Source organism: Carassius carassius, chromosome 19, assembly GCF_963082965.1.
Source record: "Carassius carassius chromosome 19, fCarCar2.1, whole genome shotgun sequence".
Taxonomy (NCBI): Eukaryota; Metazoa; Chordata; class Actinopteri; order Cypriniformes; family Cyprinidae; genus Carassius; species Carassius carassius.
The window spans coordinates 11,227,703-11,252,365 of NC_081773.1; the positions used below are offsets into that span (position 1 = coordinate 11,227,703).

General features: G+C 37.2%; 1 protein-coding gene across 1 annotated transcript; it reads right to left on the bottom strand.

The window, feature by feature from the left end:
• Window positions 1–16,306: 16,306 nt before the first annotated feature.
• On the bottom strand, window positions 16,307–22,505 carry LOC132094690 (uncharacterized). Its single transcript, XM_059499351.1, has 3 exons — window positions 22,320–22,505; window positions 21,025–21,140; window positions 16,307–18,528 (listed from the first exon to the last, which is right to left on the bottom strand). The coding sequence occupies exons 2-3, from the start codon at window positions 21,130–21,132 to the stop codon at window positions 17,791–17,793; spliced, it is 846 nt and encodes a 281-aa protein (XP_059355334.1). The 5' UTR covers window positions 21,133–21,140; window positions 22,320–22,505; the 3' UTR covers window positions 16,307–17,790.
• Between the last annotated feature and the right edge of the window lie 2,158 nt (window positions 22,506–24,663).

Below are 24,663 nucleotides of genomic sequence, written 5' to 3' on the forward strand. Positions count from 1 at the left end.
TTCATAGTTTTTGCATAATTGTTTGATATTAACAAAGGATTTTGGCTTGAGGAAACTGAGGAATTCTATGTTCTGTTTTTGTAACCCTCTGTAATCATATGTATTATATAGAGCAATAATGTAAAATCATATTTGAATATTGAAGAAGTTAAAGGAGTATTTAAACTATTTGAATGTACATAAACATCTTTTAAGAAGACATATAGCCAATTAAGTAAATATCTAGAAAAATAAAAATGTACTGTTTTTAATGACAATTTACACTATTTTATTAATAGCTGTGTTAATTAAATGTAATTAAATTAATTACAAGTATGTATTTATTTGTGGGAGCTGATGGGTGATTCATAAGTTAAAATTATTTTTTAAGTTGAGAAATAGGGTAATTATCTAAATAAAATAAAATTAGGTTTTATTATTAATTGTGTCTAAATTAAACAGAATTTCTCTATTTTGGGCTTTGCACTTTCCACAACAACCTAAAATTGAGCATCAATTGGTTAATTTTTTTATAAAACAATTATTATTTTTAATCAAAATCAGGACATGTGAAATCATAGATGTTACCATGAAAAATGAAACTTTACATTTTGTTTAAAGTAGTCAGAAGTGTAGCTGTATGAAGATTCCTCCATATGTTATTGTCTGAGTAATGAATTCAGTGTCAAAATTGTGTTTCACCAGCAGATGGCATCGTTGTGTGTTTATGGCAAGCGTGAGTGTTGAGTTCTATAAATCACTAGACAACACGGGCCATGTGTTTGGGGACAGGGTCATGCTGAATACTGTGCCACTGCCAGAATCAACAGACGGATCCCTGATTCCATCTAAGTAATGCGACTCATGAAAGGCCAAAGCCCTGTGATAAATCCATTACCCACAACTCCTGTAGTCATTGTCCCACCTCTTGCTGACCTCCCAAAATAAACCCTACAATCTTCCTTTCCCAAGGCTGAGAAACTCACTCGGACGTCTGATCAGCCGGAGAAATGTTCAACGCTTCATTTCAGGGCATGTATAAATACGTTTATAAGATCATCACTTGGTGTCCTGTGGTCTTTTATGACACCAATGAATGACAAAGTGAGGGTGAGAGACACAGTGAGCAGATTCCTGCGCCCCAGGCCCATTTATCAGCACGTTTGAAGTAAGGGATTGACATGGAAAACACATGAAGCATAACCGCGTGTGTCCAGAAGTCAGTCTTTAGCAGAGAATCAAGATAGTATTAAGATGCAACTCTAATTTACAGTAAATCTAAAGGTGTTATTGAATGAATGCATAATTTAAATAATACAGTAGTGGGTGGTGCAGCATACTGGTTCAAATGGACAGCTGCAGGTTCAAATACTACTGTGGGTCATCTATAAACTAATAACCCCTTAGAGAAAATCACTTGACCCCAAGTTACTCCAAAGGGATTGTATTTATGGTTTGTAATCTGTAAACTGCTTTGGACAAAAGCATCATTGAATTGGGAAATCAAGAAACTGTTCAGACTTTCTCTGCTTTGCTTGTGAAAAAAGAACTGCGCTTAAATGTAGTGAATGTCCACTTGCTGTTTATAATAAATTCTAAAAGTATATTTTTAAATAACTGTACTTGCAGATAAAATTATATTAATTAAATAAAAAGTATCTTTAAGTGTATTTACAGAGAGTGTACTTACACTTTAGTACACTTAAGAAGTGTACTGTGTAATCATGTCAAAATAAAAGTTGAACGTTTAAAGAAAGTTTTACATCATTGTATTTTAGCCTTTTGTCATGCTTCATGGAATTTTAAGTGCTGACTAAAATACTAAAACACAGGTACAGTAGCCAACATAATTATAATTTTAACTGTGGTGAGTTATTCAGTATTAAATTTAATGTAAACACATACTGAACATGTTTTAACAGATAATGACATGTAAGTTTTCTTTGGTTTGCCATTAATGCTTGTCAGTATATTTGACAGCATAGAAAATGGAAGTAATTATGAATTAAAATTTAAAGGGACAGTTCACCCCAAAATGAAAATTCTATGATCATTTAATCACCAACAAGTTTTTACAAACATGTATGAGTTTCTTTCTTCTGCTGAAAAAGAACATAAAATATTAAGAATTTGTAAGCATGTGGGTAATCAAACTACTATTATAACCCCCATGGTATTTCCCCTTTGGCAGTCAATGGAGACCATTAACTGTTTGGTTACTCAACATTCTTCAAAATATCTTTTTTTGTGTCTTTACTGTGTTTTATATATTCTACATTTACACAAGCTCTTACAACCCTATATGACATTCTTCTGTTGAACATATATTAAATTTTTGAGAAAATGGTTGTGTTTTTTATTTATTTTTTTGATCTATACAATGAAAGTCCACAGTTACTTTTAACACAGGCAAAAAAAAAAATCTTCACAATATCTTTTACACAGAAAGAAATAATTCATACAAATAATTTTTTTGGTGACTTATCCCATGCAAAAAATTCATTTTATAAGCTTATTGTAAAGTGTTCCCCATTAAGACACCAGTCCATTGCTAAAATACAGTGAGCACACAACTCATCATTTCATGCTAGAGAGCAACAAGATTTCCCCATTCCTTTTGTCAGATGGTGGAACCAACCTCTGAATGGGTTCTGGCTGCACACTGAGTTCTTTCACTGACACAGAGGGAAGACTGGTTCCCTGGTCTGCAGAGTACTTCAAACACCTGGTCCAAAATCAACAGCACATGTTGAAAAGCACTAACAGCGGCCCGTTCCATGCTGGGCGATGATGTCACCTGAGCCCGCCATACTGCAACACTATGACTTGTCAAACTAAAGAGAGAAAACCACAGAGATGTGTACCCCTTGGAAGCGACGAGGCCTTTTTCTCCTTTCCTTCTGGGAAATGGAGATTGTGTGTCGGGAGGCCAGTTTCCAGAATCCACCTGCTGCCAAGCTTTAATGGCGTGATAAACAAAGAGAAATCGTTAGAAAGCATTAAAAACACAGCCCCTAACTCGCATGTGACTTTGGTTTATGAGAAAGAAGCAAATGCTCTACTCTCTAAAAGCTAAGAATAGAGGCTATTTATTTCGTTTATATATCGGTTTACAATTTATTCAGTGCACTAAAGCGGGGAAATTGCAACCTTATAAAAAATGTTCACTAAGCATCCTTAAAGCAGTTAGAATTAGAATAAACCTTCACAACGGAGCAGCTACACGATACAATCATAAAACAGCCAGTATAGGGTATAAAACAAGGCTCTAAATTTTCCATCAAGTGCTGAAAACAATTTGTTTTTGACCCAAAAACACTCCCAACAGCAGCTATTTTTTATTTATGTATATTATATTTACTGTAGGCTACTATTAGCATTCTTAATGATTCTCCAACAGAGGGCAACACAGGCTCCCATATCAGATGAAAGTACAAAATAACAGCATAAACCAGCTTCATAGCCCATAATTGAGTCTCTATACGCACATAAAATGACATTTCTTATTTTAACCATCACCCTTCTGCCCACAAGAATGATTCATCAGTGCGTAAAAAGCTGCTAAGTATAGCCTAGGCCAAAACATAATCCTTGTCAAGTGTACGATATTAAATAAAGCCAATAATTTCAGCATCTGTTCTCATTATGCCTAAATGGAGAGTAATTGTTTTCAAATTTGAAAAATGTGGCGATGGAGCTCTCAGCTACTGCTAATGTGGCTGTTGTTATTTCAGAGGGACCCAAAGGAGTATTTAGGCAGCTGCCGAGGCCTCCGTCCCAGCCCTGGTATCATCCCCCCATCAGGCACTCCTTGAAGTGGTTTTATAAGACATGACGAGGAAGCCCAGGCCGAAAGTGATCAGTGGGCGACGCACATCTGAAACCCATTTCCCGCAATTAAAGGGGAGAGACTATCAGCTCTAAACATCGGCTGTTTCCACGGTATCGGTTCAAACATTCGCCTCGCGCGCACATTCCCATAAACAGTGACAGAACATTTCCAAATATATTTGTTTAGAGAAAAAACACAGTGGCCGTTCCAGCTGGGCCTGGAGGGGTGCTTGTATGGATCAATAAAGGTCGTGTTTTTGACAGTGGTTTGAAAGTTTGAGAGCGGTCCCAGCATCTACACCTGGGGTGGGACGGGTCTCGATGTGTAGCAGTGTGAGTGTGTATCCAGCTTGAGAAATACTTCCCCCGTCAATGCCTTCACTGGTCATTTTCTCCCTATTTATGAGCTCATCAGACTTCAAACACAATAAAACAAATACCAGACATGCAGCAAGTGGTATGGCAGACCTGATTGCTATCAGAAACTGCAATAAAGCCAATTTAACCCGAAAATGCATTGTTATAATTCCAACACGCAAAGAGATAGTAAACAGCTTTGACTTAGCATTGTTTGGTTCACTGCTCCCCATGCTGAAGTCTAAAAATGCTTTGGCCAAAAGCATAATAACTTCTGCAACTAATTCTGCAATGATGGTTTTGTGAGATAAAGAATCTGTTGATTTACTGAAGAAGCGCCGTGAGACATACTCTTTCTTGAGTGTGTTTTGGTCCATATTAAGGTGTTTATATGTGTGTGTATAAGTGTGATAATGTGTGACGGGGGCAGTTTAGCGTAAAACGTTCAATATTACATCAGAAACTAAGGGCAACAACAAAGTGATTCATAAAAAAGCCTTGCCATGCATACAAAGAAAAACATTGTTAGTGAAGATGTGTTCTCTAGGACCTTTTAACTTTTGTTGCTTCACTTTTTCCTCATAAAATGTAACTTTTGAAAGAGAAATGGGTCACAGTTTAATTTTTAAGGTCCAACTCTTGCCATTAACAAACCAGTAACTATGATTATTGTCTCAATAAACACCTAATGTGCTACTTATTAATAGTTAATTATTAATGAATATGTGCTTTATAAGTACTAATAAACAGCCAATGTGTTAATAACAGGCATTCTAAAAGCAACTTGTTGATAATGAGAACTGGTCCATACTAAAGTGTCACAGAAAAGTTTTATGCCAATATTCAATTGTTTGGACTCAAATTTTGATTACTATAGATGACAAAACATGATCTAATCTATATTATTATGTAAAAACAACTAAACTATTACAAAATTTCATAAATGGAAATACAGCTGAAATAAAATAAAATATAAATATTAGATACAACAGTTGAAAATAAATTAAACAATTATATATATTAACTAAAATAAAAATTGAAAATCTGAAAATGAAAGCTCAGAATATTAATAACTACTGTATTTTACTACTAAAATAACTCTGATACTAAACCACTTAAATTGTTTTCATTAAATATTTTGAATTTTTTAATTGTCATTTCGAGTTTAGGTTGAGCATATTGCAAACTTTAAAGCATCTGGGACTTAAAATTGAGCACTGCCAGAATGTTAATTGAAATAAAATGATTAAGGATGGCTTGTGTCTGATGAACACTCCAAGAGGCTTTAGATTTAGCTCAGTCATATGAAACAGATTTCCCTGTGGTCAGACATGCTCTCCTCGGTGGAGGGCAGATGTCTCTGTGGACTCAACCACTTGATAGTGAAAGAAAGAAATGTCAAAAGCTAAACTGTCATGGGGGGATGATCCTGGTTCATCTTTGGGGCAAACTGTGCCTAAGCTCATTACAAATATAAGGCAGGAGATGTTCCTTGGCTACCTAGTCTACCTAGTGTCTGGACTTAGTGATGAAATAGAAATGAAGAGAGGATTCCTGCATAAGGTCTGACAACTTAAACTACACTTTCTGTGTAAAATTATCATGTATGCCCTGTGTGGTCTCCTTTCATGGTTGGAAAAGTTACAAAATTAGCAGGAATATGATGTGTATCATGCACATATGAAAAAGGCATAAATTAAGGACAAAATAAGATGTGGCCCAAAAACTAAAAACACTCTTTAAATTTTTTATAAATTACATCCATCTATCTATTTATTATCCATACCACTTTGCAGGACTTCTATACAGTATAAGAAAACAGAATATAATATAATGTAAAACTGATGGATAATCAAACAAAGTAGGATTCAACTAAAGAATGTCATTTTAAAAATGTAATAAAAATGTATATAATGTATAATTCATTTTAATGTAATTTAATAATTCATTTAATTGGATAAACACATTTTTCTTTAAAATGTGCCACAAAAGGTAGATTTCAAAATAAAAACCTATACTAGAAAAAAGAGAAAATTTGTTTCCAGATGCCACGTGGTTTGCTATTTTGTATTTAAATACTTAGTCTACAAATGTCTGTTCTTCAGACCTAAAGCTTAATTAAATTTGTTGAAAAATGGAGAGAAACAAAAGATTGAAGACCGAATGTTCCTACAATTCTGTGATTACATTTAAACCGAATACACTCTTTAAGACATCGTTGCAGTCTTTGGAGGGTATGTGCCAGCCTCAGCCCATAAAATGGCCATCAGCAAGGCCTTTGGTCACTGTAAGGCAATATGAGCATCTCAGCGAGAGCCTGCTAGACTCATCCATCTCTGTCCGGCATCATTGTCTGCCTGCTGGCTGGAGCTGCATCTGGTGTCACCATCTCTGAGAGAGTCTGCCTGCAGCCCCATAAACATACTAATCATTAACACAAGCATCTTCAGCCAAAAGTACTACACTCCCACAGCTGCTGAGAGCACTAAAGGCGCACATAAATCTGTCCTGAGAAAAGCAAGCAGAGGACACGCTCTCTGGTGGGCACTGGGAAAATGGACATTTGTTGCCATTGGGATGGTTGCCGTTGCTGACGGGAACAAAGGTAACCTTTTGGACTACGGAGAGGGTTAGGTACCTCATTGGGCCATATGGTTTCATGTGTTTATGCTTATATTGAGCTTTCCAATGAGTTACCAAGCCTATCTGTTCCAGACCAGAAATTTGGAATGATACATGTCTTTAAAATACACGCAGATGCTCCAGATGTTGATTATTTTTGTGCTGGACTGAACTATGAAAAATGGGTCAAGGGTAATGCAGCATTTTGCCCCACTGAGAATTACTTGACTTTCACATTATTTGATTGTTTTCCGTATTTTCATAAGTCCATGTCACCTTCTGCCATGCTTGCTTGGCAGCCAATACCATCACTATTATGAAGCAGCAATAATTGCAGATGCCCAGAAGGAAAATACAGCTGCATAAAATAGCACAGAGACATGTATATCATCAGCTCATCAACTGAACCAATCAGAGGTGATGAGCTTAAATAGTTTGTTTGTGTGGTTTCTGAAGGCACCAGAAGGCGAAAACGTTTCCAGTCTTTGGCACAATATCAGTAGGATGCTTTGTGCCTCTATGGTTTCAATGAAGCCTTTATTATTGGGCAAAATGTAAAATATACATAGTTTATATATTACTTTATATCTTATATATGTACATAACACTGAGAACACTTAATATGTTTATTTTTTCAAAGGACAAACTTCATCTAATTTGAACAGGACTATTTGTTAGAGTCAGCTAGTGATGCAATTTCTTCTTGTAGACCAGCTGTCACCAATACAAAGGATAAAGTTTAGAGCTGTAATGCTCGTTATGTCCTGTAGAGGGGGCACATCCTAAAGCTCTGCACTAAAAGCCCTCCAGTGATGCTGAAACCCACATGCCTGCCAGATGTCATTGTGCTTGTCCTCCATGATTCATAGAGCTTGTGTTTTTTTATTCTCTTTTTGCCCTCACCGCTGATGGTATTTCTCCTACCCTGGTATATGTTTACAGTAGCGTATTAATCTTGGAGAAGGTGAGGTGAGGTTAGGGAAATTACACCTGATGACAGGGTGACTTTGGGGAATCCCAGATACGTCACTTTGCTAAGGTTACCAAGTTATGGTATATCAAACTCTCCACACCTAACGTTTTTAGGGACGCTTATACATCATACTGTATGCTGTGATTATTCTGGCTGTCATACATATCCAGGTGAGTATAATTTCTGCAATATATTTCTGTTGGATTTTAGAACAGTTTTTTTTTAAAAAATCGCACTCCACGTGAGATTGCAGGTGATCTAGGTGTTGGTTTTGTTTATTTAGTTGCACTGGATTTTTTTTATTCAGTGTTTTGTCATTGTTTACTCACCAACTTATTATACCATAAATTATGAGATTTTCGTTTATCAAGTTTTTTTTTTTAATCAAGTCTGATTTTAAATAACATGAAGGTAAGTAAAGGGTGAACTATCTCTTTAAGTTGTTGGATGATATAGTGGTTACCTTGTTCTTATACTGACAATTATTGGTGTGGATGCAGCATTAAAGGGGGCATGAACTGAGAAACCAAAATCCCCTTGATCTTTTGACATATAAGAGGTCATTGTACTATAAAAACATCCTGTAAGTTTCAGAACTCACAAATTTCCCGCTAGTCTAAAAACAGCTTATATAGCCAGTCTGCCAAAACGACAGCTTGTGGAATATGCCACTCTATGATGTAATAGTGTGGCTAAACACTGCCTCTGAAGTAGAAGATCAGTGCCTGCTTTTACAGCACTGCCTGTTTGTCCCAAAGATTCACACATGTAGTAGGTAAATGACGAGAGAGGCATATACAGGCAGAAACCAAACAAAAAGATGGCTCCAAAGAAAACAAGGCACTGTGCTTTCCCAAGCTTGGGAAAAACACAGTCTTTGCATTGCCTTCTTTTTGCATTTTCTTTTTCATTTTCCAGCGAACTTGTTTACAAACAAAGAACAAATCAAGGCAGGACTTTCAGGAAGATTGAAACTAAATGACGATGTTACTGATCGCTTTGTCTGTTATTACAGATCGTTTGATATGTATTGAGTTATTTATGCATTTTTTTACCTAAATTACGGCAGTGTCCATCTATGAAGGATGCAGGCTGTCCAACAGACACAAGCAGTGGGCGTTTACAAATTAAGTGTTCCGACAAGGGGGGTCAAACAGGACAGTAAATAGCCTATTACTTCTAAATTATGATGTTTGTGATGTAAAAATTGACATTATAAGTATACCTCAGAGAACTGTACAAAATAATAAAAAAAGATCATGACCCCTTTAAGCAAATTTAAAGCAAGTTGCATTCAACAGGTCATGTGATTTCAAAGTGGCTGCTCCTATGCGGTGACCTGTCCCTGTAAAATAAAATGGCTTCATCTCATGTGAGTGCATTTCGTTTTCAAATTGATGTTCATTATGTGTAAAGTGACTGTTTAAAGGTAAAACTCCTTGATTGATTTTGCAGATTTTGATTTAAAAAGATGCTAACTGATGGACTGGATGGACTTGTGTTGTTGGTTACTGTGATGTTTTTATCAGCTGTTTGATTGACGCACATTCACTGCAGAGGATCAATTGGTGACCAAGTGTTGTGCTGCTAAGTTTCTCTAAATCTGATGAATCACATCTGCATCTTAGATGGCCTGAGGGTGAGTCCACTTTCAGCTAATTTTCATTTTGGTGTGAACTCTTCTTACACAGTGATTGCAGAATATGTAGGACAACAGAAACCCCTGCTACTGTCTGTCTGTACAGGTGAAAAAAATATTTTGTTCTAGTTGGTTAAAGCGCTAAGCACAATCTCAGAGTAATCATCTTCTGTTTACCGGTGAAAGCAGCTCGCAGTACAGTGATTTGGAAAAGAGGCAGAGTAATCCTCAGAGCATTTTACAGTAGACTATAATTGCTTGCATACTGTCAAGGAAACAAGCCAAGCACAATACTAAGTTGATTACCTGTGGTATGAAAATACTTAAAGTTTGCTTAACTTCGTTGTATTGCCATTCAGTAAACACTGCACTCACATACAATTTGGCAGCTAGAGTTTGAAGAGCGTACGGGAGCCAGAAGTATAATTCTGACTGATTCACGACAAAAATGGAGCATCACTTAATGAATTGCTTACACAAACATGTTCAATGTTGTTATGGAGACTGTCTTTTTTGTGCCCAGCTTATTAGTGTTGAGATACGTTAGTCAGCACTGGCATAATTTTAGCATATGAACAAGTATGCTAATACACATTTTTGTTGTGAATCCAAAGTGAGGTGGGGGGTGGTGATGGAAAAGCACAGCAGAATGTGGCCTGCGAAAGTATTTCTGCAGCTGGTAAACAGAACATGTGCATGTTTTCTTGTGTATTTTGAGATTTCACTAGATTCTCAGATATTAAACGTTCAAATGAATGAGTCCATGGCAGTTTTTATTTACACAACCACAAACTGGCAGAGGTAGAAAGAGCAGCCCTGTCCCTACGAAAGGAACAGTCTTTAATATTTGTCGAGAAAGCCACAGCGAGGGTGTTCCCCCCAGATCGGTGGCCAGCTGTGGTGGCTGGAGCCTATAGGCCGTTTGATCCCTGGTAAAGCTGAACTTCCCTCTGCCTTCCGAGTTCAAATGCTTCGGGTCGCCTGGTGGAAACGTTACGTTTCCGCCAGCAGCAGTGGAGTGGCCCAGCTGCTCGCGGGCCACCGCCGCCAGAACCATGCCAGATCCTCGACATGTGTCATAGCCACAATTTACTGAGATCAGTGTTGTGTAACAGATATATGATACCACAGTACTTATACAGTTATTTTTAACATGGTCAGTCTCCTGCCAGCAGCAATTAGGAGCATCACATCTATGGGAAGCCCAAAGAGCCACAGAGGCTGATAGGATTTCTGTCAGCTGAAATAGGATGTTTTCTGTATTCACTGTGGGACAAACACATGCTTTTCTCACCATCTCCATATAAGCCTCAAGCAAACACATGATTGGATTTGATCCAAGTTCCTGTTTTTCTTTCAGTTTTTTTTTTCAACAACAAACAATATTTCAGTTTGCCTTTATCATGTTTGAAATTTGCTCTAATGATCCAGATGACGAGCGCAGGGTCCTTTTTTTAGTAATGAAATGTGTGCTGTGATACATGGGAACAAACACAATACATAATTCTCCACTGAAATTAAGACAAGCTGTATCAGGGATTTCTGCACAAGACTTTATGAGTCCAGGGATTAAGCAAAACAACAATGGAATGGATTAAAGAGATTTTGGAAACAAAAAGAGGATTATATCATTATGAGAAAAGTTAGGTTTGATGGCAAAATATTAGAACTACATCCGATCGTAAACAGCTAATGTAAAGATATTGCTAAATCAATGAAACATGGGTCAGTTTGCCACAATGCTTTTTTGTCTGGATCTGTTGAAATCAGATCATACACAAAGTGACTTAAATACACCACTTCTTTGATAAGCACATTTTTAATTTCTGAATTAAAATTTATATTAATATTTTGCTGGGGCTTTAATTAAAAAAAGTATGCGATCGCCTAAAAACCTTTAACATGACATAATAATTTATTATTATTTCTTGGAATAAATTTGCTCATTCATATTTTGAATATAATATATTAAAATTAAATATATAAAATATATTTTATCTAAAGAATGAAGCAGTTCATTAATATTTTAAACTTTTATCTTAAAACATCAAATATTTTGATATTTGATGACAAGGCACGGTTAGTTCAGGTTGTAATATCATGTGTTGTGTCCCTCCAAAAACAATATATTTATGAATTAATTATTAAAAATATTTGTAAAAAAAAATATTAAACCATGAAAAAATAACATGTAAGATATACACACTCACATCTATACTAGCTGTAAGAAAAATATGTTTTTACTTTTTGCTTTATGGTTACAGCATATGACATTTCAACCTTATCTGAATCCAACGTGAATACAAAGACTACATTTCTACATTTAATGTAATGTAAGCATTCTACATTTCATGGACATTCTTATTTGTCATTGGCCCACATGTTACTATAATACTTCTGGAAATAGAGAGTTTGGTCGTCTGCACACAGGCTGAGTGGGAAGTGAATCATTCCCTACAGACCACAGAGCATCTCACAGTGATGAGTGTGTGCACCGGCCCCCTCGTGTTCCCATAGAGTCATCCTCACACACTCTCTGCCCTTAGACGTGTGTGTGAAGCAGTGCTACCACATCAGTGCTGGCCCAGTGCAGCCTGCCTACATTCCTCTGCACACACACACACACACACACACACACACACACACACACACACACACACACACACACTTCTGAATACTGGATGCCCCACCCAGCTAAAGACCGGAGGCAGTATTCAGACCCAAGCACAACTACAGTATCCAGTTGTAGGAAGTTGTGAAGAGCTGCACTTGCATGCAGTCTAATCTGGGGGCTTGTTTGCTACTAATTACATAGCGTATGCTTGTAAAACAACCAAAACTGATAGCTAAATGCTGGTCTAAAACACTTGATGTAGTATCATGATGGTGTAAGTTAGTCGATTAAAGCATGGCGGCAAACTTGAGATGCTGTCTAGCACTGTGTTAGGAAGAGCCACCACAGTACGGAAGAGCAGACTTCCGTCTTGTCGCCAAATTCCAAGGGTGATAGTAAATGACAGATCCTGAATCACTGGGTGTTTAGAGGTGTTATGATGTGAGAGAGCACACATCTTCAGTACAGCTCAGCTTTGAAAGGCATTCAGCAATCAGATGATACATTTGCTTTTTGCAAGGCTTGATTCTGGAATACTTGATTCTGATTGGTCAATCGAGCCATTCTGCAGTCAAATAATTTCTATAGTGACCACTAGATTATATACAAACCTGTGGCCTCTTTCTTTTCTTACATACACTACCATTCAGTAGTTTGGGGTCAGTAAGATCATTAATTATGCAATAAATGTAAATTAAAAGTGACAGAAAAGACCTTACTAAATATATATATTTTAAAAAGGCTACCAAAAAAATGTACGGAAGCGTATTGCATTCACTTGAGAAAAAAAAATCTACTCTGTTTTTCTGAATTAACGAGTTAATTATCTCAGAATTACAAGATAATTTTTCATGAAAAAAAAGTTTTTGCTCTGTTTTTCTGAATTAACGAGTTAATTATCTCAGAATTATGAGATACATTTTTCTTGAAAAACATTTTTTTTCACTCTGTTTTTATGAATTAATGAGTTAATTATCTCAGAATTTGAGATACATTTTTCATAAAAAAATATATATATTTTTTGATCTGTTTTTCTGAATTAATGAGATCCCTCAAAAACCTGCCAGGGGCTCTATTTTAGCTAGATTGCATGGAAGTAAACATGTCCTGCCTTTCAAGTTTAATCCGGTTTTATTTTACTTTGGGTTTGAGACATTGGGAGATACTGCTGTCTTTAAGCAATATAAATGGTATTGTTATAAGTGCGTCAACTTTGCGCAGACAACTCAAGACTTTGCGCCTGTTCAGACGAAAAGAACCTTCTGATCTGCTTGACATTGCTGTGTTTCTCCAGGACCAGTTGAACCGATATGGTATGCTTCACGGATATAAGATGATGCATCTGAAATGCATTCAGGCTGGCTACGTGGTGACACAAGAGACAATCAGGCAATTGTTGAAAATACTGGATCCCCATGGAGTGCAACTGAGGCACCGGAAACGTCTTCGGCGACGTTTGTATCATAATCCAGGCCCGAACTTTTTATGGCATGTTGATTCATATGATAAACTCAAACCATATGGGATCTGCATCAATGGTGCAATCGACGGGTTTTCACGAATGATGATATGGCTACACGCATACTCTACAAGTAGTGATCCCAAGGTCATCGCTGGATACTTTATTGATGCGGTGTCATCAAGGAATGGGACAGCCACCCGAATTCGCTCAGACTTAGGGACAGAGAATTGTTACATGGAACAGATGCAGATGTTCTTGAGACATGATCATACGGACTATTCGAGAAATTGCTATTTGTATGGCTCCAGCAATCATAACCAACGGATAGAGCATTGGTGGGGATTTTTGAGGAAGCAGCATGCACAGTTCTGGATCAACCTATTTCAAGATCTAAAAGATTCTGACGACTTCTCCGGTGACTTCCTAGACAAAAGTCTAATACAGTTCACATGTCTTGAAATAATAGAGGTAAGAAATGTGCTTTAGACATGTAAATTGTGATATGCTAGTCAGCTATAGATTTTGTCAATACGCCAAAATGTTGTGACATGCAGTTTAATTATCTAATTTCATAGGTCTAACAACTGTTCAATAACAGAAGCAAATGGGCGATAAGCATTAGTTATTTAATTAGATTACAATTTTTTCTACATATAGTTGACTTTTAAAGAGATAAGTGAATCTAAGTATAAGTAGTTAGATTTAGCAGCAGCCTACATCTACAACAATAAAGTGCAACACAAACATTAATGCAGCTGTAATATTAATCCTGTTATATGGATGTTGCACAAACTGCTATCTAATATCAACTTAAAAACATCATAATAGTAAAACACAAGGAAAATTTACCGTTCTATGAGTAGCCCACTTTTGTTCATATCATTCTGGTACTTTTATGTACATTTTGGTGAAAGAAAATTGTTTCTCTGCATTAGTGGGACACATATAACCCTGATCATATAACACAAATCTTAACATACAGAGATTTATTGTTTTCAAATATAGAATTTAACATGCATGAAACTGAGAAATGGCTCTACTGTATCATACTGGACCATAAGCATTTATTTTGCCTGCAGGTGGTATTGTGGACAAATTTTCTTACTTTCCCACTCTTTTTCTTTATATTTAGAGAGAACTGCAGGATGTTGTTCACCTCTGGAACACTCACAGAATTCGCCCATCCAGAAATGCTGTGTCTCTAGGTGGACGTCCAGTGATGATGTACACCCTACCCCAACTTTTTGGTGGTAGGGAGTACCTTAAAGAGGCTTCCCAACAGAAGATACAGGCTTGTAGGGAGGAATGTCGGGAGAGAGGACCATATCCTTGTGATAATACAGTGTTTGACATTTGTTGCCTTGCCATGGCAGAAAACAGTCTTCATCCACCAACCTCTCCAGAGGAAGCCATTGATCTTTACATGTTCTTACGTGCTTACATACGTACCCAGATTTAAAAAGTTGTTCTACTGGATCAAATGACTGAATGTGAGCACCTTCTCATAGCCAAAAAAAATAAAAAAAAAGATTTGCAGTTTGGACGGAGAAGGTTATATACCATGACATTCACTGTAAATGTTTGACAGAAGTACTATGTTTAAGCAATCAATAATAAACTCTTTTATAATTGACATCTCACAACTGAGCTCTATACCATCTCTTTTTATTCATCATTATGTAAAAAGTACATCTCAACCACAGAACTGGGGACAATCCTGTACCTGCAAATGAAAAGTATCACATGTTGCCACTGTCAAAAATTGCACATTTGTCCTTATGGTGGAACTATTTTGTATCACCAGATTTTGATCTGACACACTTTGGGCTCATAGTAAACAGGGAAACCTACATGATGTTTGGATGGCCTTTAAATCAAACATATTATTGTATCTTGTAATCATGTGTCTCTGGGCTGCACATAAAGCACTTTTTTTTACACAATTATTTGGCATCATATAAATAAACCAGTGCAGTGCAACATTTTCCCCCCCGTGTGATTTACTGTGCATGTAGGAAATAGGCCTATTTGGTAAATTTGGTAATGTAGACATGACTGTTTAAATATGTTGTCTAAAGAGTGCTGGTGAATGCAGGAACTGAAGTGCAGTTGTCAAAACTCAGTAATTCTACTGTGTGAGACAAGATCCATGTGTGTTATCTGCAGTAAAGACTTGATTTGTTTGAAAACATCTGTACAAAAGAGAGAAACCTGTGCTTTTTATTTGTAAAAAGCAGAACACCTTCTAATGTACAGTGCTGTATGTTAGAACATATTTCCAAACACTGCCAATAATAAGATTTAACATAAGCTGACATTACCTCAGGGTCCAAGTTAATTTCTCAATGAAAATGCAACTTTACAAGAAAATTTATTTTAAATTGTCCCAAAAAGTATGCTCCTAAACTGCTAACAGAAATGATGGCTTACATAAAAGTACATTTGAAATATTGGAACATGTATCTAAATCACTTAAAAATTAAAATGTCTTCACATGCATTTATAACATACATTGTGTAAAATGCTTATAATTGTTTTTTGGGTAAGTGGACCTTAAAGTATATTAACAAAATGTTCAGCCACTCAATATGTTTCTACAGACAGTTTAAGTCTGGCAATAACAGCAACTGCATATGAAACGTTGCAAAACATGTTCCCATTGTCAAAATGGAAAATTTTTCCTTATGGTGGAACTATTCAGCATGACCAAATGTGATTTGACACACTTTGGGCCCACTGCAAACAGGGCAACCTAAATGGCATTTGAATGGTCCTGTATCATTATCAATAAATCAAACTGATTATTGTCAGGTTATCAAGTGTAAATGTTTCCAAGGGCTGGATATATTCGGAGTCCATCAACAAAATGTTCTTCAGCCAGTAAACATGTTTCCACAGTAAGTTTGGTAATGACATTCTGGACAAAACTGAAACTGAAAAACATAAAATAAAAAATAAATCACCCTGCGCTCATAATGCACCACCTAAGTTAATTACTTCCCCTATGTGCTCTGTCTCACATTCACACACTATTTAAAGGTCAACAGATGGCACTGATAAGGCTATAACTGGGCAAGAGGGAAGAGTGTGTACATGTGAGTGAGTGAGACACTTCTATGCAATGTCCATTGCATAGAAGTTGCTGGACAGTATAGCCTCCATTTCAGCTCGGAGGTCAGGATAGCTGTTGTAAGTTGATGGCAGCTCTAAAGTTGGGCCACAAGTATGTGCAATAGGCCGCCTTGATAACCCTGCCAAAGGGGTGAATATGACTTGAATGTCTTTAACGCAGATGACATCAGACCCTGTCACGAATCTCAACATCTTCCGGAGGCCTATCTCATCCAATCCCCTGATGTATTGATGTAAAAATCGCAAACTTTGGTTCTCTGCTGGAGTAGCTGGAGAGGCCGTGATCAACTTTAATACCTTTCGAGTTGATGGTTTAAGATCCTCATACATCTTCTGCATATATCCATCACACTGGGGAAGAAATCCCTGAGAGTTGGTCCTGCGACTGCTGCAATGTTATCCAGTGCATATTTTGGTTGCTGGATTATTTGCTTGTGGGCAACTTGGAGAAGCACAGCTTTCAAGTTCTCTTGTGTTGGTACTGTTCTTACTCCCATGCGATCCATAAGATCAAGAAGTTCATCTTTATCATCACCATCAAGGGCGTCTTGCAAAGCAGTGGACAAGAGATCCCGCTCAGACTGACTAAGATACAACATTAGTGAGTCAAACAATAAATCAGGTGAGACAGTGTGTTCGCCAAATGTGATTGCTGCTGTAAAAGCTTGAGCCAGCCGAGAAGGAAAATATCCATGGTCCTTTAATCCCTTGACCATTATCCTACCAACAGATTTCCATTCTTCCTCTTGCCATTTTGGGGATAGTGATGGCACCCTCACATCTGCACCCTCTGCTGCACAGTCTAAAAACTCTGTCCAGAAGGCAGCATTATACATCCCTGGACACGCCATCAGCATCTGCCCCCATTTCATGAATGAAGCTGTATTTCACAGTGTAGGACATCATCGCTTCATCCTTGAATTGGGTAATCAGTTCCTCCAAGAGATTGACTCTGTGGAGTTTCACTGTCACATGCAACAGTTCATAAGGAGGACTTAATGGGCCAGCAGACACTGTGTCAGAATGGACAGGAGTTGAGCTGTTGGCGTTGATGTTTATCTGTGCCTCTTCTATAGGCTCATGTAAGATTGTGTCATCAAGATCTTCTAAAAATGGTCCACCTTGCAAAGGGCCAAAAATGACCTCCGATGTATCACACAAAGATGTAAGATCAACAATCTCTACAGCAGTAGAGACAAAAGCTTCCACAGTGTGTGTCTGCTGTTCACTGTCATGTGTTTTGACAACTGCTCATTATCTTCTGTTGTGATTTTCTGTCGCTCATTTACCCTCGCTGCATCTGTCTGTTCATCAGTTCCTTCTGTCATCTCTGTGAATACTTCATCTCCATTTGTCAGGTGCTCTGTGAACAAGTAAAATCTTAAAATCCCCAATTTATGTGTTTCATAGAGCTCTCCCACACTAACACTATCATCAAGATATGCTTCCTGAAAGTCAACAATGCTGTGACTGAACTCTTCCCACTTTCCCTTTCTCGATTTCTCATTGGGGAAAAATAGCTTTTTAGCTTGTGATAGAATCTCTGTTTTTGTGGCTTTCTTGGAAATATCAAGAACTCTGGTTCCTCCACCATTGCGTTTTCTCACTTGTTTCTTGTTGTGTATCCATCCTAGTTCTATTTTCCTTGTCATCTTCATGGCCCTTTTGTTATTTCTCAGATGTATCTTTGTTGGCTGCATAGAATGCTCCTCCTCAAAATCTTGATCTGTGTCTTTATTGCTTGTCAATGTGCCCATCTTTCTTCTAAGTTTTTCAAATAAGGACAGTCTTTTTAGATCATCACCACCTTTTCTCTGTTTTTCCATACAGAAACGCCTTGTAGCAATCCTATCACCATATGCTGGAATGTAAGCAGTCATAGTGGCATCATCTATTTCTCCAACTACCGAGCTGTCAATCTGTAATGAAAACAAAACAATACAGTAAGACATATTGGTTATCTTAAATCTAAGAGATGGCTATACTTCCATATGAGTGAAAATTAATTTCTTAGCAGTAGCTACAAATCAGCAATTTATTTCTATTTTTCTTCCCTTGCTTGTTTCTTTTTTCGCATGGGAATAAAAAGGAGCTAAAATATTAAGTAATTTAAAACAAAAACTGCCGTCTAAAAAAATGTTTGTAACCATAACAATGAAGTTTGAGTGACATAATGATGCTGAAAGTACAGTGTATTAACAGTGAAAACCCTTGACATCAAAGTTAGGCAGGGGACTGATTACTTTCATGTATTCCTCTTTAATTATATAACCATTTACCTCAATTACAAGAAAAGCACTTCTCCCATATATTACTGCTATTATGTACACCATAATTTTTATGTTACTCCATCCTTTTAAAACAGTATCAAATCACAACAAAATGGAAAGCAGTAATTGTAAGGGCACAATATTTTATTTTGTGTATTTATTTATTATTTCAACCAGCAAAGTGTTTGTAATTTATTATTTCAAGTCAGCACTTTGCCTGAATAATATAGAATGGTGATGCTACTGCACATTACAGTCTAACTACTGTTACTTGTTTATGTAGGGTAGAGACAAAAATATACAACCTGAGTTCCGGAAAAGTTGGGACGTTTTTTTAATTTTAATAAAATGAAAACTAAAAGACTTTCAAATCACATGAGCCAATATTTTATTCACAATAGAACATAGATAACATAGCAAATGTTTAAACTGAGAAAGTTTACAATTTTATGCACAAAATGAGCTCATTTCAATTTTGATTTCTGCTACAGGTCTCAAAATAGTTGGGACGGGGCATGTTTACCATGGTGTAGCATCTCCTTTTCTTTTCAAAACCGTTTGAAGACGTCTGGGCATTGAGGCTATGAGTTGCTGGAGTTTTGCTGTTGGAATTTGGTCCCATTCTTGCCTTATATAGATTTCCAGCTGCTGAAGAGTTCGTGGTCATCTTTGACGTATTTTTCGTTTAATGATGCGCCAAATGTTCTCTATAGGTGAAAGATCTGGACTGCAGGCAGGCCAGGTTAGCACCCGGACTCTTCTACGACGAAGCCATGCTGTTGTTATAGCTGCAGTATGTGGTTTTGCATTGTCCTGCTGAAATAAACAAGGCCTTCCCTGAAATAGACGTTGTTTGGAGGGAAGCATATGTTGCTCTAAAACCTTTATATACCTTTCAGCATTCACAGAGCCTTCCAAAACATGCAAGCTGCCCATACCGTATGCACTTATGCACCCCCATACCATCAGAGATGCTGGCTTTTGAACTGAACGCTGATAACATGCTGGAAGGTCTCCCTCCTCTTTAGCCCGGAGGACACGGCGTCCGTGATTTCCAACAAGAATGTCAAATTTGGACTCGTCTGACCATAAAACACTATTCCACTTTGAAATAGTCCATTTTAAATGAGCCTTGGCCCACAGGACACGACGGCGCTTCTGGACCATGTTCACATATGGCTTCCTTTTTGCATGATAGAGCTTTAGTTGGCATCTGCTGATGGCACGGTGGATTGTGTTTACCGACAGTGGTTTCTGAAAGTATTCCTGGGCCCATTTAGTAATGTCATTGAAACAATCATGCCGATGAGTGATGCAGTGTCGTCTGAGAGCCCGAAGACCACGGGCATCCAATAAAGGTCTCCGGCCTTGTCCCTTACGCACAGAGATTTCTCCAGTTTCTCTGAATCTTTTGATGATGTTATGCACTGTAGATGATGAGATCTGCAAAGCCTTTGCAATTTGACGTTGAGGAACATTGTTTTTAAAGTTTTCCACAATTTTTTTACGCAGTCTTTCACAGATTGGAGAGCCTCTGCCCATCTTTACTTCTGAGAGACTCTGCTTCTCTAAGACAAAGCTTTTATAGCTAATCATGTTACAGACCTGATATCAATTAACTTAATTAATCACTAGATGTTCTCCCAGCTGAATCTTTTCAAAACTGCTTGCTTTTTTAGCCATTTGTTGCCCCCGTGCCAACTTTTTTGAGACCTGTAGCAGGCAATAAATTTTAAATGAGCTAATTAAGTGGATAAAAGTGTAAAATTTCTCAGTTTAAACATTTGCTACGTTATCTATGTTCTATTATGAATAAAATGTTGGCTCATGTGATTTGAAATTCCTTTAGTTTTCATTTTATTAAAATTTAAAAAACGTCCCAACTTTTCCGGAATTCGGGTTGTAGAGTGAATTGACTCCTAAAGATACCTATAAACCTTATTTTACAGGGCTAGAATAGGGAAGACATGAATGCATTGTTGGGAGAGGCAGGTGTGCTTGTCATAAAAAAGAAATCGGAAGCACTGGCACTAAATGTGATAGGGTTACAATTTATGATGATTACTTTGATAATCTGCTGAGATTCAATAAAATGTAAAACAATTAAAATTAATATATTGCAGGAATGAATGTGCGGTCACCTACATGATCTTGCTGCATTTTCTGTATATATTCCTCAGGAATCCCTCGGCTCTGAAGAAACATCCACAGACCATCATCTTGTGGGAGGTGGGTATTTGAAGATGTAGCCATAGCTGGCCCTGAACAAATGTCGGAAAAAGGCAGCATTTATGTAAATATGTGTTGCACCACAAATATAAACAGATTTAGGACTGTACCCTCAAAATTGTAATTGCTTTAAATATCTCAAAAATGTATTTCGGCATTTTTTAAGAGAACATTAATAAAGGCCAAGAGTGTGATAACGTTGCTAAAAATGGATGTTTCATGTATCAACTGTATAGGTAGGCAACTATTGGCCTTTCTTATCACTTGGAAGTCAAACTGTCTTAAGCATTTGAATGTGCTCACCTTTAACAGTAACATTACTCAAATCATAGAGAAGGCTAGACTCAAGAACTCAAGGTAAATACTGTTAAGACAAAGGCTATATGTACTCATTTATCTGTGATTCACTGCACAACCGGAATCTAGTTTCTGAAAAATATATAACTTGCTTTGGAAAGCTTCAACAAGCTGGCTTTGTTTCCAAATTATTAAATGCATCAAGTAAACAGTTTTGAAAAATATCAACAAATAAAACAATAACAGGACACATATGCATAGTGACAAACCAAAAGAGAAGGCACAACTAAAGAAACCGAAGCAATGTCAGAATATATTCAACATTATTATTGGTGTAGCACACTTAACACTATACTAAACGTCCGTGCAAAACTTAATCGAAATAGTATCCCTGCTGGCTCTGAAACTGGCAAAGTTCTGAATGTTTGTTTACTGTTATGTAATGTCGCGATGTTCAACGTGCTGCATGCACTGGGGATTTCTGATGTGACTTTTCCCTCCCCCTGACAGCAGCCTCTCTGTGTTCAAGGACCTCTTGATTTACAACTTAAGCACTAAAGTTACAGCAAATAGCGTGGTTTACTTATCCTAGCCGACAAACTGAAAGGAAGGTGGTTAACGTAATATCTCTAAAGAAAAATCACACGTAATTATCCCCTCGACCTTAAAAGTTAAGGTTCCTTTTGCACACTAACGGTACAAATAGCTTAACATTACATAAGTTAGCCTACCAACTGCAGTTGATGGTGTAACTTAAGTTAACGTAGTTAGTAAAAAAATATGCCCGTAACTTTAACGTTAAATGTTTATAAACAGCTATTCTAACCTCGTTGTAGGCCTACATGTCGTCAAGCGAACAGTTAGCAGACATAATTTGGCATTAACATGTAACTATAATAACTTAGCTATCTTACCTGCACTGAACCCATGTACATGTAGGCCTGGCACTGTTTGTTATCGGAGGGTCAGGCTGATTTGCAACAGCAACTGTGGCCTGACGTTACTACGTGCAGGTGAAAGCTTCTGGCAGGATTTTGAGGGATCTCGTTCATTCAGAAAAAAAATATTTCATGAATATTATTTTCATAATTCTGAGATAATTAACTCATTAATTCATAAAAACAGAGTGAAAAAATATTTTTCAAGAAAAATAATTCTGAGATAATTAACTCGTTAATTCAGAAAAACAAAGCAAAAACTTTTTTTTTCATGAAAAATGATCTCGTAATTCTGAGATAATTAACTCGTTAATTCAGAAAAACAGAGCAAAAACTTTTTTTTCATGAAAAATTATCTCGTAATTCTGAGATAATTAACTCGTTAATTCAGAAAAACAGAGTAGATTTTTTTTTCTCAAGTGAATGCAATACGCTTCCGTAAAAATGTATCACAGTTTCAACAAAAATATTAATCATCACAAGTTTGATGTTTTCTGCATTGAAATGTTTCTTGAATAGCATATTAGAATGATTTCTGAAGGATCATGTGATACTGAAGACTGGAGTAATGGCAACTTATTACAATGTTTGTCTATTTAATTACTTATTTGTCTATTTACTGTATAATAACTGAAATAAAATGCATCATCTAGTCATTACTGCAAAATAACTTCTCTGAGAGAGATGCAAGAGCCCCATATAGGACCCTCTGCTCTGCCTGGGTTTGTGATAATGTGATAATGACCAGCTGACTGCACTTTTTCCCTAACGTTTAGGACTATGCAATCTTACAATAGTAAGCGGGCCTCTTATCTGTATAATAGGTAGTCTGATTACTTGGCCAGAATAAGCAGAAAAGTGGAGCAACCTTTATGCCTATCCAAAAGTTTGTCTCAGAAATGCTAAATCCTTAGTGATCCTCTTAAAAGTAGTTTGCATTTGCTGCTAAATTGTATCATATGTAAAGATGAGTTTAGCATGTATTATACATGATGAATAATCTAATATACAAAAGAAGTGAAAAGCAGTTTAGTTGTCATGATAATCATGAAAGGGGACCATCTACTAATGTAAGACGACCCCCTACAGGAGAGGGGGCTTTAGTAAATGTGTCCCAACTGTTATCTATATTCTAACTACAGATAACATTAACTATCATTGTCAAAAAATGTCAATAATGTAAAATATTAAATCAGACATTCTATGTAAATGTATGCATTTTCACACTTCAGGTAAAAAAAAATTACAAAAATAACAATCCTTACCAGAGATACATACGACTTGCACTGTAATTCTATAAATTATGTACTCTACAAATCTAAATGAATTATTGTCCCCTATGATACATGAGATTACCATAGCTAGGACGGTATTAGTCTGCTAATCTGACATAGGGCTTGTTTTGGGACTGAAGGTAGTTCCAAGTGGAGACAAAAGATATTGCCCTTTTGGGGAACATGTGTGTGAAAAAGAGTGTCAGTTAAATGAACGGCTGAAGAATGATGAACCTCTCTTGAACTCCAGAAGAACAATAGAATTGTTTTTAAAATAGTTCTGGCAGATTTGTAGCTAATAATTAAAGTTATATATTACCAGCTCAGTCCAGCTAAGTGTTAATAGGTATTTTATGAGGCAATAACACGCAGGTGTGCTCTGTGGAGTCGGACACAATGACACTCTCTAAGAAACTCCTCCTCTCAACTCCGCTTCTGCATGGAGAGCTGCCAGCGACGCCAACTGTAAATTAAAACTTAATTAACATTAACGTGACAGTCAATCAGTTAACTAGAAGAAAACCTCAGATGTAAAGCTGAGGCACTGCCATTGTTTGCTTTCTCTGAGTCTCCCATCCACTCTCGATCTGAGACATTCCCCCATACGAACAGGTCTGCCCTTAAACGTCCTGCTCTGAGCACAAAGCGCTGCCTTCATTTGATCTTTCTCCACTTCAGACATGACAAAGGAGCTGTATGGTTGTAATTAGTGTGAGGAGGATAGGGCACGCCTCCTTCGCTCTCTCCCTCTTCCCCAGCTGCTGTCCAGGAGCTCAGATGAAAGGCTGGCTTTAGTGATTCAGATCTAAGTGATGTGGTCCAAAGCGGCAGCAACAACAGCAGGTTCACATGCCGGCCCTATAAATTGGCACCAAAGTGCACATGGAGCGTGGTGCTGGCTGATGAGTTATAAAAGACCCCGGCTTATCATCTGGATACAATTCTATCATTACAGCTTCCTGCTGTCTGTGAGTGTGGGCATAGCTAAACATTCAGCTGATAGCGGTTGGAGAATGGCCCTCGTGCACCCGTGCAGACAAGGGGGC

Bases quoted from the DNA above. Each gene is read 5' to 3' on its own strand.
- LOC132094690 (XM_059499351.1), bottom strand. From the start codon at position 21,132: ATGGCTACATCTTCAAATACCCACCTCCCACAAGATGATGGTCTGTGG. The intron at 18,529-21,024 runs GTAGGTGACCGC...TTTTCATTACAG, and splicing joins AGAAAATGCAGCAAGATCAT to ATTGACAGCTCGGTAGTTGG.